At 47.4% G+C, this 14,017-nt stretch overlaps 1 protein-coding gene across 3 annotated transcripts in view; it reads right to left on the bottom strand.

The window, feature by feature from the left end:
* AGBL3 (AGBL carboxypeptidase 3) overlaps positions 1 to 14,017 on the bottom strand; it is a 616,174-nt gene that overhangs the window by 334,645 nt on the left and 267,512 nt on the right. For all 3 annotated transcript variants that reach the window (XM_085651966.1, XM_085651965.1, XM_085651967.1), the window contains exon 6: positions 1,347 to 1,497. In XM_085651966.1, the coding sequence (XP_085508092.1) occupies positions 1,347 to 1,497 (151 nt within the window). The remainder of the gene's footprint in view (positions 1 to 1,346; positions 1,498 to 14,017) is intronic.

Raw genomic sequence — 14,017 nt, 5'->3', positions numbered from 1 at the left:
TGCTCTACAACACGGCTGAAAGTTTAAACAAACATTTGCAATGCAATAGGTTTTGCATTTTTTAGTAGTGTGTCACAGACTGTGCTAGTGACTCTACATCCTGCCATTTTTAAAACTTTTGATAATTTCCAGAAATATGGTAACCAAAATGTCATATGTCAAAAAGAGAAGTATGGGGTATTGCACTGTGAAGACGTTTTTAGGTAGCAGACATTGAATAGGGGTAGCAAAATAGATATTTTGGGAACTTATGGCACGTGGCAAACTGAACTGACAAGTAAACAATCCTGGATATAAGTGGCAGGTGTAAGGTGTCGGATGTGTGAGTAGTTGGATGAGGGAATGGTTGGATGTGTAGGCAGATGGGTGAGTATATGGCTTGGTGATGGATAAATAGGTTGATTAACACATGGAGTGATGGACAGGTGTATGGATACGTAGGTGTATAAATGGATTGGTAGGTGGAAAGATGAGATAGTAAGTGCTTTGCAAGGTGGATGGATGAATGGCTATGTGTTTGGATGAGTGACTAACCAAATGGGTGGACAAATGGGTAAGTAAATGGATAATTGAGTAGCTGGGTGCACAGGTAGATGGATGTGCACCATGGCAAAACAACACATTGACAAACCCAGTAGACCTATAGGTTTTGCTAATGCTTGTTTGTTTAAGAAGTGCTTGGTGTTTGGCTGTATTAGTCCTAATCCCTAATTGCCCTGTCCATTCAATTGGTTCACTTTGCTCTCATGAGAACATGATGTTGGATGTATAGCTTTTTATAAATCACAAAGTAAAGACAAGCACGCACACAGGCTTTCTTAAAGATGCAATGAAGATATTGGCCCTTTACCTACAGTATCCGCTATGCAATATTTTGCTGTGCATGCCTTTTAAGTTCACCACTTGTAAACTTCATCTTACGACTCCTTTTCATAACATTCTTCTTTGAGGACACCGTTTCGCGCTCATATGCAGCCTGTTCAGGAAAGTGCATTATTCAAAGCTTCCATGTTATTGTAGCCGAAGGTGTTACTTCTATATGGAATTATCTTTCTAAGACAGCACAGGAGAACACACTCAAACGTCCCTACCTATTCTCAAACTCTTCCCATAAACCAAAGTCAGAACTATGGTTTTTTTTACCAGGTTTGTCAAACGCACATAAAGCAAGACGTAGAAGTCATAAGGTTGGTGGTGGTCGAAGTGCTGGAGGTTATGCAGTCTCTTTAGTTCAGCTATCTATTCAGTGCAGAGGCACCGAACTGCTGAACAAATAAAACTGTCTATGTGAATGAATGAGTGGGTTAACTTGCAGGTATCAGGCACAGACAGAGAAGGAAACTTACACCTGGACCACCTTCTGTAGATTGCCACTTTCGAATCGGGACTCGAAGATTAGCGTCTTGTTGGATACCTTTTCGTGGACTGGAGTGGTGACATCCCTTAAGTGCCGGTTACCGCCAACCCGGGAGCAGATGAAATAGGATGATTTGTTGGCTGGAGGGAAATAAAATCATACAAAAGTTAGACAAAGTCTTGTTCCAAGTCAGGTGGTAACAGACAGCAATCGACCTATTTAAGCCTGCTTCTGATTGGGAATAATACAACTACTTTTTATGATGATGTTACGACCTTGAACATTTAAAGAACTGTTCTTAGTATAAACTACAAATGTTCTTCTCAACTGAAGACGTGCATCCTAGAACACAGTTGTGTCTTCTTGTGTTGTTGTGACGTAACCACTGGATTACTTGCAGCCTATATGTGTTACCCCACATTAAGATTTTCAGATGACGGTCCCCCTTATTTGCATCCCAGGTAGATGGCTTAAACCTAAATAGAGCCCTGTGAGAAACAAGTTCCCCTTGGGTCTAGCACCTTGTTGTTGAAAAGCATTGGCAAAGCCAATAGGTCTCACCTATCCAACCTAGTGGCTTTGCAAATGTTTTTTGCCGATGCTGTGCAGCAAAAAAAAAAAAAAGAGAGAAAATAGTGCAAATATGTGTATCCCACATTGAGACATGACCCTATGGTAGCCTAATATGATGACCTATGTGCACGCATATGTCCCCACGCATGAGCATATCGCATGAGTTGGCCACCATTTTGTTTTATTTTTATTTACTGGTAAATTTGTCGCTTGAAGCGGTATTTAGGAAAACTTAATTTAACTCTCTTCAAAACGCACATTTCTCAAATGAAGTGACTAAGAAGCAATTAGCAGCTGCCAAGCCCTCCTAGAATTGTAAATTAGATTTGTGATGTCAGGGATGGCGAGCAGTAGAGGAGTGGGTGGGGGAAAACTTAACATGAGGAGCAAGGCCAAGTGGCAGGGTAGCAACGGAGGAGACTTAGCCCGAAGATGGGATAGGAATAAAAAAATACAAAATAAGAAAAGACAGGGTAGGGGAAGGAATAGACAAGGTGGGAGTCGGGAAAAGAGGGAGCAACACAGAGCATGGGGGGGGGAGACGCTGGGGGTGCAGCACACGAGGAAGTGTGCAAGAAAACAAATGCACTCTCATGGAGTTCTGAAGGAATAAAGAAACAAGTTTCCCAACTGTGAGTATAGGAAGGATACAAGTCAACCAATCAAAAGGATGGCAAAGAAACTATCCTACAGGGGAGGGAAAAGAAGAGGAAGGAAAGTCATCAAATAAGAAGCAAGCAAATGAGAGAGACACGAAAGATGATCTTTGGGAAGCCTGCTGTAAGTTTCTGGTATGGGCCACTAAAGGTCTTTCGCAACCTGTCTCTACAGGAGACCTAAAAACAAACTACAAGGTCTCATTTTTCCCAGTTTACTGTGAAAGTGCAATTTTTGGATCTATAGCTGCTCCGCACGTCATTGCCCTCTTTATCCCCTAACAACCCAACACACACCCAAGGAGCATTGATAATTCTACGATACGCTGCAACCTTAAGATAAAATAGTTGGTTCACTCTTCATTGCTGTCATGGTTTGCTCCAGCCATTTCAACATAATTCCATTCATGCATGGTGTAATACTAAGAAACAGTTGTGTAAGCTAAAAGCTAAAGAATGTGTTATGCCTTAAAGCAAAAGCAATAAAAAAAAAGATAAGAGAGCAGTATGTACATTATAATAATACAAAATAAAAGATACTTAGTAAACTTTGCAACAAGTCAGAAAGAAGTTCAAAAGAACAAGTTAAGTACTTTTTGTAATGCTCTTTCCGATGGATAATTTATCTAGTAGATTCCTCACCTTGCGAATTTCCCCAGATGCCAGATTGGAGCTAGAAACTAAAAAGCAGCTGGTAGGTGGCGCCAGTAGGTAGGTGGCGCCTCTAGGTGGTGCCATGTGGTTCCACACCAATGTTGTTCTGCCCCGAAAGTGACAATGGAGCTGCATGTAAGTACCACCTATCAGTGCTTACGTCAGTTTCTTTTGAAGGCTTGTCCGCACCCTCAGAGCCCGTTGGCAAACTGGAAGGACCAGTGCACAGATTTCTAATTTGGAACCTTTATATATCGAAAAGGCAACCATTCCACAGAATAGGGACATGGGAGGGTGGTTAGTAATCTGCAGTTAGATAGAATATCCACCTGAAAGAGCATTACCAAAGGAAAGTCACTTGTTCTTCTAAAAGTTACTTTTAATGGCAAGTTCCACACATTATGCATGGATACCAATGCAGTACCTCCCAAAGTGGTGGGTTTGTGGGATGGCTCAAAACAAAAGGTCCTACAGGTCTGAACTGGCAAAATGCTTTTCCTGATGGACTACAGTGTCAAGGCAACAGTGAGAGTGTGCACGTCCATGTAGCAACCTGACAGATACCGAAAACTCAGCATGTCTATGCAGTAGAAGCAGCCTTGGCTAGGGTGAATGAGACCTCCTACCTTCTGGAGGCTGTTTCTTAGAGAATGTATTTATTTTTGAAGCTTATAAAGCGCACAGCTACCCCCAACGAGGGTGTCCCAGCGCTTGTGGCAGGCGGCAGATGAGGAACTAGACAGGGTCTAAGGGCTGGAAAACAACCAGGTCTTTAAAGAACGTCGGAAGAGCGTCTCAGACTCGGCCGACCGTAAGGAGAGTGGTAGGCTGTTCCAGGTTTTGGCCGTGATTCTAGAGCGGCGGAAGCGTGGAGTAGCCAGAAGGCGGAGACTGTTTGATCTGAGGACACGGCTGGACTTGGAGTGCTTGAGTCGAGCTCTAAGATAGGCTGGGCCGTGACCCCGAAGCGATATAAAGGCCAGGACGAGAGACTTGAATTGGATGCGTTTGGTCACAGGCAGCCAATGGAGTTTCCTTAAGTGGGGAGAAATTGAATGGCGATAAGGGGTTTTGCAAATCAGCCTGGCAGCTTCGTTTTGAACAATCTGCAGACGTCTGATCAGATAAGCAGGAGCTACCACATAGACTGTTTGCATAGTCGAGATGGGAGGTGATCAGGGCATGGATGATGGTATGATGGGACTCCATGGGAAGAAAGGTAAGGATTTTGCGGAGCATGTGCAGATTTCCAAAGTAGGCAGAGGAGACCTGACTGATTTGGGATTTACACGATAATTCATTATCAAACACAAGGTTCCTAGCCGAGTTCACCGGCTTGGGACGGGGATTCAGCTCGGATGACCACCACAGGGATGTAGGAGGGGGGCTTGTTTGATTGAAAAATAGGACCTCCGTTTTGTCCGAGTTGAGTTTCAGCGTGTTCTGCGACATCCAAATGGAGATATTACATAAACAGTGTCTGAAATTGACAAACGCTGCCTTGGCGGGATCATCGAACGAGAACACCAGTTGTGTGTCGTCGGCATAGGAGATCACTCTTACCCCACAGGATTCAACCAGTGCTGCCAGTGGGGAGAGAAAGACATTGAAGAATAGGGGGCTCAGTGCGGAGCCTGGGAGACCCCGCAATTCAAGGGTTTCTCCTTGGAGACAAAAGGTTGGAGAGAGACTTGTTGAGTGCGGTCACTCAGGAAGGATCGAGTCCAGGACAGAGGGGTGCCCTGGATCCCAAGTTGAGAGTGAGAGACCGTATCGAATGCCGCGGAGAGGTCAAGGAGCACTAGCATGGCCGATCTGCCTGAGACCACATGTTCGCCGACGGTCTCGGAGACTTCAAGCAGGACAGTCTCAGAACTGTAGCCGGATCTAAACCCGGACTGGGAGTCGTGGAAATGACACCGGGATTCAAGATAACTAGACAGCTGTTCTTGAACTAGCTTCTCCAAAACTTTGGCTGGCGCTGGAAGAAGGGAAATGGGATGGTAGTTTTTAAAAACGGACGGGTCAGCTTCCCATTTTTTTAGGATAGGTACGAGGAGGGCCGGTTTCCAGATAGAGGGGAAAGTACCCGAGATCAGGAAGGAATCCCAATTTCGGTTCAGTGGCGTATTAATAAGGGGGGCTAAGGTGTTAAAGAACTGCACCGGGCAGGGATCCTTAGATGAACCAGATTTGCAGGCGAGGAGTTTATGAAGTGAGGTGTCAGTGGGGATAGGGTGGAATGAAGTCAGTGCATCGCCGGAGGCCGTCGCAGTGTCTGGGATAGGGGAAGGTGAAGGTGGGGCAAACGATGAGTAGATAACCAGGATTTTATCATGGAAGAAGTCCGATAGCCTGTTGCAGAGATCCTGGGTAGGGGGAGTAGTACTCGAGATGGCAGACGGGATGGTGAAGTCTTTTACTATTTTAAAGTGAGTTTTTGAAGAATTCCCGGCGATGTTCATTTTATTGATAAAAAACTCTCTCATCGTCACACGTTTAAGTTTATGAAAAGTTTTTATGGCGGCTTTATAGATCAACTCAGCCGCGGAATCATAGCATGATCTCCAGCTGCGTTCAAGTTTCTTACAGCGGCTTTTCTCTGCCCTCAGTTCTGAATTGAACCAGGGGGCAGATGGCTTTTGTCTAGCGAAGTTGATATGTTTAAGGAGGCAACAGCGTCAAGGGCCGTTGAAAGCCAGCTGTTGAAGTTTAGTGCATCAAGCTCAGGGTCACCCGCCAGGTAGAGGGGGGTAGAAGAGAGTGCGGGAGTCATGGAATTACTGGTGATTTTAAACCATTTACTACTGTATTCCCGGTTGGTGGAAGTGTTAGATGATCATAGGGGTAGTGCAATGCTAAACGGAATTAAGAAGTGGTCAGACCATGTAAGTGGTAAGGGGGGAGCTGTGGCTAGGTTAGGGTTGTTGGTAAAAAGCAGGTCTAGCGTATGGCCGGCTCGATGGGTGGGGCCGACGACCAGCTGGGTCATATTAAGGCCTTCCAGTGACTCTAGCAACTGGCGGGCTTTAGTGCAGTGGATTTCATCCACGTGCATATTGAAACCTCCAAGGATCATAAAATGGGGGTGTTTAAACGAAAGGTCAGCAACTATATTGTAGAGTTCTACTAGGTGATGGGGCGGGGAGTTGGGGGGTCTATATAAGAGAATTCCGGCCAGAGCGACGCTAGGAGCTACAGTAATACTGAAATACATAGCTTCCAGGGGTTCAATATTCAGGAGTTTCCTGTACGAGATTTCCCAACTAGAGTGAAAGACCACTGCAATTCCGCCACCCACCTTATCGTCAGCCCTGTTTACCCCCGCAAAGCGAAAGCCACTAGGAATGGCCAGGGTGAGGTCGGGGTTGGAATGATCCCTGACCCACGTTTTGGTCTGAAACATTAAATCCCAGGCGTGGGTGTCAAGGGATAGCCAGATGTCGTCCGAGTGGCAGGGGAGTGATCTGCAATTAAGTAGGCAGGCTTTAATGGGGGGGGGGGGAACAGGTCGGATTCCCAGTAGAGGGACAGGAGGAGGAAGGAGTAGCGGGGAGCGGAGTAGAGGGAGTAACTGTAAAAGTAAATGTGCAGGAAGCACATTTCAATTGAGCAGGGGACCAGAGGGCTCATAGTTGACCAGGGAGGCAGTGTCTGCCTCTAAGGTTGAGTAATTGAGTCCTGGACCAGTGGAGAGGCTTACCTGGGGTGCGACTGGCAGCATGGCTGGCGCTGGCCGCGGAATGGGCGCAGATGGGCTTGCCGCTGCGCGTGTCCGCTGCGCGTGTCCGCTGCGCGCGGGAACTGACATGTGGCTTTTGTAGGCAGCGGGGGCTAGAATGCTAACCGTCTGAGGCCGGAAGAGTACGCCTCAATGCCACCAGCAACCGGAAGTGCGGGGCAGAAAGCGTGTGATGGCCACGGGGAGACTACAGAGGCAACAATGTGAGATGTGGTAGCGAGGTAGGAGGCACTAACGTGCAAGGTGCTGCAGGCGTCGGAGCAAAGTGAACCTTGAGGGAGAAGGGGTATAGCAGAGCGAATCGAGGTAAGAACAGAGGCTAAGCAGTTAAGGAAGCGGTGCGTCTGAAACCTTGGTGAAAGTGACAGAGTGAGTAGTTTGCATCTACGCTCGTCCGCTGCGCGTGGGAACTGACATGCGGCTTTTGTAGGCAGCAGGGGCTGGAATGCTAACCGCCTAAGGCCGGAAGAGTACGCCTCAATGCCACCAGCAACCGAATGTTCAGCAGGTCGTAATACAGAGAAATATCCAGCTTGATAGAGTCCTTTTCTGAACTGTCTTTCCATTGTTAGCTCCAGAAAACCCCACAAAAAGCTGATCATCCACTCAATGGTCTTTGGTGAGATTGATGTAAAAGTTCAAGGCTCTCTTGGGGCCCAGTCGATGGAGTCCTAATACATCTTGAGAAGATCTGTTTCTGCACTGCCTTACCTGCCTTTGCTACAGAGAATCCCACAAAGAGCTGATCGTCCACTCAATGGTTTCTGGTACAATCAGTGTAGAAACTGCTAGCTCTTTTGTTATCCAGACCTTGAAGTTTTGCCTCCTCTTTCAAGGGGTAAAGAGGAACAAAGAATGCTGGAAAAGTTATAGTTTGCCTCACATGAAAAGGTATCACTACCTTGGGCAGGAATACAGCTTGAGATCGCAACATCATTTCATCCCTAGAAGGCAGTTGGAGTACACATTAGGAAAGGGGTGACCAAATATAATTACTACTGAGAATTCACAAAGGCTTCTGGTGGAAACATATCTTGCAAGCCTTTAAGAAATCACATCTCATCACAACAGGTGATTTGAACAGCTAATCCGACAAAGGTAAAAAGGCCAATAAGGCTGTCAAGTATCCTTGAAAAGTGTCCCCTGCAAATCCTTGCTGGGCCAAAGATAAAGTGAACAAGACATTTTTTAGTTTGACCTGCAACCAATCCATCTACTAGGTGCTGCACCAAGCCATAAGCATATCCCAGCCCCTGGTGTACACTGATTTTGTGGAAGGGTGCCAAAATAACATCCATGACTTCGTTCAAAGGTCAAAGATCAAAGGTAGGCAACGACTGCATCTCAACATTTCTGGAAGGTGCCCTGCGCCACCTCTGAGTGTAGCTGCCATTCATGATTCACTAGCTGCTGGTGGCACAGTTTGCCATTCAAAGATCAGTTCACGACTAAGAAGATGTCCTGACTACCCAGCCATTTACAGATGCTAAGGGGCTCCTTGCACAGTACCCAGGATTCCTCCCTACCCTGCTTGTTGCAGTACCACATGGCAGTGGTGTTGTTCATGAGAACCTGCTCCATCTTCCCTTTGATGGATGGCAGAAAGACCTTCAACACCAAGCGAATCACCTGTAACACGAGCAGGATGATGTGGAGCCGGGCCTCTGCCAGAGACCAGAGTCCTCTGATCTTCACTTCTCCCATGTGGCCTCTCCAATCTCAGAGATGCATCTGTCACAACTTTCAGCTCTGGGCAGAGGATAGGGGTTTCCCGCTAGTGCAACAGCGGTTGGGCAGTGACCCCTGGTGATCTTGTGCAGTCTCTTACGAAACCTGGATGGCATCTGACAGATTCCCTTGGTGCTCAGCTAACTGAGACTTCATATTGTAGAGCCTACAACGTCCATTTGGCATGGTTGACGCACATGATAGTGGAGTCAATTGACGCAGAAGCCTCAGAGTCACCATCCCGGAGATCCAGGACTGAGGAAGAAACATCATGATCACAGCTCGAATGTCCTAGACTCATTGATCTAGATGGAATAATTGAAAACACACCTTCTCCAGGATGGCTCCTATGAAAGGCAGACTCTGCGAGGAGTCAGGTTTGACTTCAGCACGATGACTATGGACCCCAAAGATGTAAGGAGGTTTGCATTTGTCTGAAGGTAGTCCTAGACTGACTTTGTTGAGCCCGCCATTAACAGCCAATTGTTAAGTTAGGGGAATACTGGAATACACAACCTCTGAAGATGTGCTGCAACCACCGCTATCACTTTGGTGAACACTCCGGGGGGGAATGGTGTGGCAGTAGCGGAGCACGGCAAACTGAAAATGCTCCTGGCTTACCGTGAACAGCAGGTACAGCCTGTCGGCCTGTAGGGCAAGTAAATAAAAATAAGCATCCTTTAGGTCCAATGCCACCATCCAATCCTTTGGATTCAGGGCAGACAGAACTTTGACCAGCATGAGCATTTTGAATTTCTCCTTTCGTAAGAAGGCTTTGAAAGGGTGAGGATCCAAAATAGGACGAAGGTCTCCGTCCTTCTTTGGTAGAAAGAAGTATCGGTAGTAGCATCAAGTTCCTATTCCAAGGCAGTAAATCCTCTATGGGTCCTTTGGCCTGCACCTCTTAATGCAAAAAGGACAGTTGGTCATCCTGATGTTCTGATTATGAAGGATAAAGCAGGGGGTCAAAAAAGAATGGCAGGGCATAGCCTCATTGAGATGATTTGAAAGACCAATGTGTGATCCTCTGTCACCACAGGAGGAGGTGGTCATTTAACAGTAAGGGCACATCAAAGAGGTTTTGTGGAGTTGCCGGAGGGTGGGGGGTTGAGAGGTGCCCTGTCTAGGATGGCCTCTTGTCTATTGGGGCCATGAGCCCAGCCTCAAAAGGAGGCCTGTTTTATGGGCAGTGAAGCCTGACGTTGCCAATATGGCAAGCCTGTAGCATATCCCTGAAAAGGGAGAAACTGTTGGGAGAGTGCCTTAGTGGTGCCACAAGGCACGAGGTGCGAGCCATGGCCGGCTCTCCTTCAAACGCTGCAAGGTGAGTCCACGCTTTCACCAAACATAAGGTAGCCATCAAAAGGCAAGTCTATTAAGGATGCCCGGACATCCCCAGAACAACCTGTGGACTCCATCCACGTTTGGGCTTGAAACACCACACTTGTGTCAATTGCTTGTCCCAAATAATCAGTAGTGCCTAAGCCTGATCAGATGTCAAACTTGGCAGCATCCTGTCCATCCTGAATCGTTTGGGCCAAGGAAGCCTGTAAGTCTTCTTGGACCAACAGTAAAACCTCAAGAACCATGTCCCAAAGTGATGTATACAATGTTCCAAGATGCAGCTGGAGTTGACTGACCTCAAGGCAAAACTGGCTGATGAACATATTCATTTTACAAACGGCTCCACATGTTTGAACTTTGTCTGGGGGTATGGTCAGAAAGGCCTCCTGGGGCTGGTTTATGGCGATATGTGACTTGCTGATTTAACGGTGGGCCAGAACATGGTTTAGCCCAAGTGCCCAATAGTGTGTCAGTGAAGTCCTAGCTGAAGGGCAGAAGAGGTTTAGTCAGTGCTTGACCAGGGTGAAGGACCTCAGTGAGGACATAAGTTATTATCAACACAGTGGTAAAGTGCAGGTCCGGACTTTTAGCAGCTCTCCTGATGACCTTGCGAAAGATGCAATTTCTTTAGTTGCAGGTCTAGGGAAAACCAACCCAGTATCAGGTGAGGTATCCAGTCCACTGCCATTTTAATGTCCACATAACAGTTACACTCATCATGAGCAAAGTCGTCCCCATGACCCCCATTATCAGCACCATATGGTTGACTCTGGTGGTAGTCCAGGCCAAAAAGCTTGGATTGGTTAATTCAGATCAGGGCACAAGATCAGGGCATGGCAACCATTGAGGCTAATTTGGTTCAGGGCTGGACACTATAAAAGGTTGTGGACTCTCTGCAGGCACCGGTGGCTTCAGCGCCAGCATTAGAGGGACTGGCTTAGAGTTTGGTGCCAGAACCGAAATTGGCACCAACACCAGTGTGGAATCTCATAGTGGGCTTGGGGGTAACAAATGGCGCGGAGTATGGACCTGCCGGCGTTAAACCAGCTGGAGGCCCCTGAGGATCCTTGGGGCATTTAGTCACACCAGAGGGAGTCGGCAGCATGTCGAAGATAAGCAGCAAGGCTTCCCTAAGGGCTTTGATCTGCTACAGCATTGTTTCAATCGGTTCCTTGATGGAACGGGAGCAAGACCGAGCACGGTGTTTCCCTTGCACCTTCTCTGGAGATTGAGAGTGGCAGAAAAGTCCTAATTCCCCCTTGGGCTTTTTATGCTTTTCCTTTGACTTACCCGAAAACTTTGACTGTGAGGAAGATCTGTCACAGGAGCGACTTTGGGAACAGTAGTGAGTCCACACTCTTAACTTCAAACAGTTGAGGTACCTGCATGGAGTCTTTAGGTGTCTTACTATGTAGAGCTTCACCTCATGTACTCAGATGGCTTTTGAGGTAATTTGAGCGCAGTCGTTGCAAGCCTTGGAATTGTGCACGGAACTCAAACACCAGGGGCAAACCTCATGGGGATTTGTCAAAGACATATGTTGGTGACAGTGCATCTTAGGTTTAAATTTTTAGGAGGTGACCTGTTCTCTTGCACACTGGAAGTTTTGGAGAAAAGACATTTCTAAAAAAGATGAAAAACGGATCTCCAGATCAGAGTCTGAAAGCGCAGTAAGAAAGGAACTGATTTCCTCATGCATGGGTGGAGCTTATATGCGGCTCTGTTTGTCACTTTTGGGGTGAAATGAAGTCAGCGCAGAGCTGCACAACATCACCTACCAGCGAGAGAAAGCACTGCTTTTTGAGTTTCTGGATCTAATCCGATGCCTGGGGATATTCACTAGGTGATGAATCTGTGGCCAGAAGTAGCCATCAGAAATAAAACATGGGACATTTTAGACAAGCTGCAAGTCAAGATTAATAAATAAAGTAGCTTCCAAGGATGTTAGAAATGTGAGTCAGAATCCAATGTTTGGCCCCTACAGATGTCAAAACACACCACCTCTAACAGCACTAAAATGTTATCCTTCCTTCCCACTCCTAATTAATTGATACTCTCTATGACTGCATTTTGAGATGGTCTACCTTTTTGTGGTGAATCGTTAAGGAAGTGCCAAGATAAAAGGGGGTCCCACAACACATTATTCCACCAATGTATTTTCCATAGACTATTGTTTTTGACAGCACACTGCCCAGCACACCACTCCACTCTACTGTTTGAGACACCAATCCAATTTATAACAGTTTCCTTGACTCTATGCTATGCCACTTCAATGTATGCCACACCACTCTAAGCTAATCCATTGTACCTTACTGCACTCTATGCCACTCCACTGTACACCACACCACTCCATTTTACGATAATCCACTCTACGCTGCACTACTGTATAACATTCTCCTCCACTATATATAACTCCACTCTATAAAAGTCTACCACATTTCATGGCACTCAGCGACATTCTACTCCACTCCAAACCCGTACACTCCACTGTCCAAAACTATGCTCCACTCTATGCCAACCCACTCTACGCCACTGTACTACACTGCATGACTGTATGGCACTCGATAACACAACAATCCACTTCTAAGATCAGCCACTCCAGTATACCACACAGCACTCCACTCTACGATACTCTCCTGACATCCCACTTGACGGTAGTCCACTGTATGACACGCTACTTCATCCACCTCCACTCAAACACTCTACTCCACTCTATGACAGTCTACAACACCCTACTCTACTGTTTAGCATGCCATTCCAGGGTACAACTCGCTGCTCCAGTTTACAATACTCGACTCCATTATATGACTGTGACGGGACACTACATTCCCATCAGGGGGTACCAGGAAGTACGGACTGGTGGACACCGGTATCGCGTGTTCCTAACGTTCTCCCCTTTCAACAGGACGAATGGGCATCAGACACAGAAGGACGTCTACAAGAAATAATAGCCGATGCGGTGCCCTTTAACTGGGAAGACCTGGGGCAACAAGCCCCGCCCCTAGAGGACGTCACAATGCCCGGATCGTCAAAAGAGGGAGGAACCAGGAAGTGGACGGACGGCGATCCCCGGAGGAAAGACGGAGACGAACGGAGTGGTGGAGGAGACGAAGACACGGACGAGGCACGAGAGCGGGAGCAGGGGGAGAAAGGAGGACCGAGAGCGGAGAGGATCCGAGGCTCCGGATACGGCAAAGCGCCCAGCCACGTTCCCAGGGGAGGAGCGTGGCTTGGACAGGTACGGGACCGGGTAGCGGGCTGGGTAGGAAGGCGGGAGTGCCCGTGGTAACAGAACCATCCCTCGATTGAGGTCGTCCCCTTATTCTTTATTATTTCAACCCCTCACCTTTATTGACACTCGACTGTACATTTTGGTTTGCACACTGAAGGTGATTCCTCACTCCCGGGCCCTGGTACTAGGACCGTCACGCCTATATGGTGAGACTAATATCGTCCCTTGTCTTTCTTTTGTTCTGGGGAATTACCGGGAGCTGACGTCGTGACCGGAGGAAAGGCCGACCCAGGGGACCCAGCGTATCCAAGAAGCCTACGGGGGTCAAGGCACCACGGATCCCGCCGCCTTTGCGAGGGAAAGACTAACCAGCCGGACTAAAAGAAAGCTTGTACCAATAAAAGCTAAGATAACGAGACCTCGCCTAGCGTCCCTCCTTGACATCCCGTCACATCTGGTGTCAGAAGTGGGATTGCCATCTCACTCCGTCTGTGATCCAAAGATGGAGGCCCTTGTGCAACACTTAATCCAGGGCCAGGAGAAACTCAGTTGGGCCGTTGAAAGACAGATGACGTCCGCCCAAGCCGATAGGGAGCTCTTCCAAGACTCTATGAAAGCCCACTTGGAGTCTCTACAAAAGGCTGCGCAGGAGCATGGTGTACCAGTACCCTTAGAACGGCGGCTACCCTATTCCAGTTCGGCAGGAGTGGTCCTACAAAAGTATGTTGGTG

Source organism: Triturus cristatus, chromosome 4_1 (assembly GCF_964204655.1).
Source record: "Triturus cristatus chromosome 4_1, aTriCri1.1, whole genome shotgun sequence".
Lineage (NCBI taxonomy): Eukaryota > Metazoa > Chordata > Amphibia > Caudata > Salamandridae > Triturus > Triturus cristatus.
Note: the sequence above shows the minus strand (reverse complement) of the source record. Positions and strands in the feature narration are given on the sequence as shown.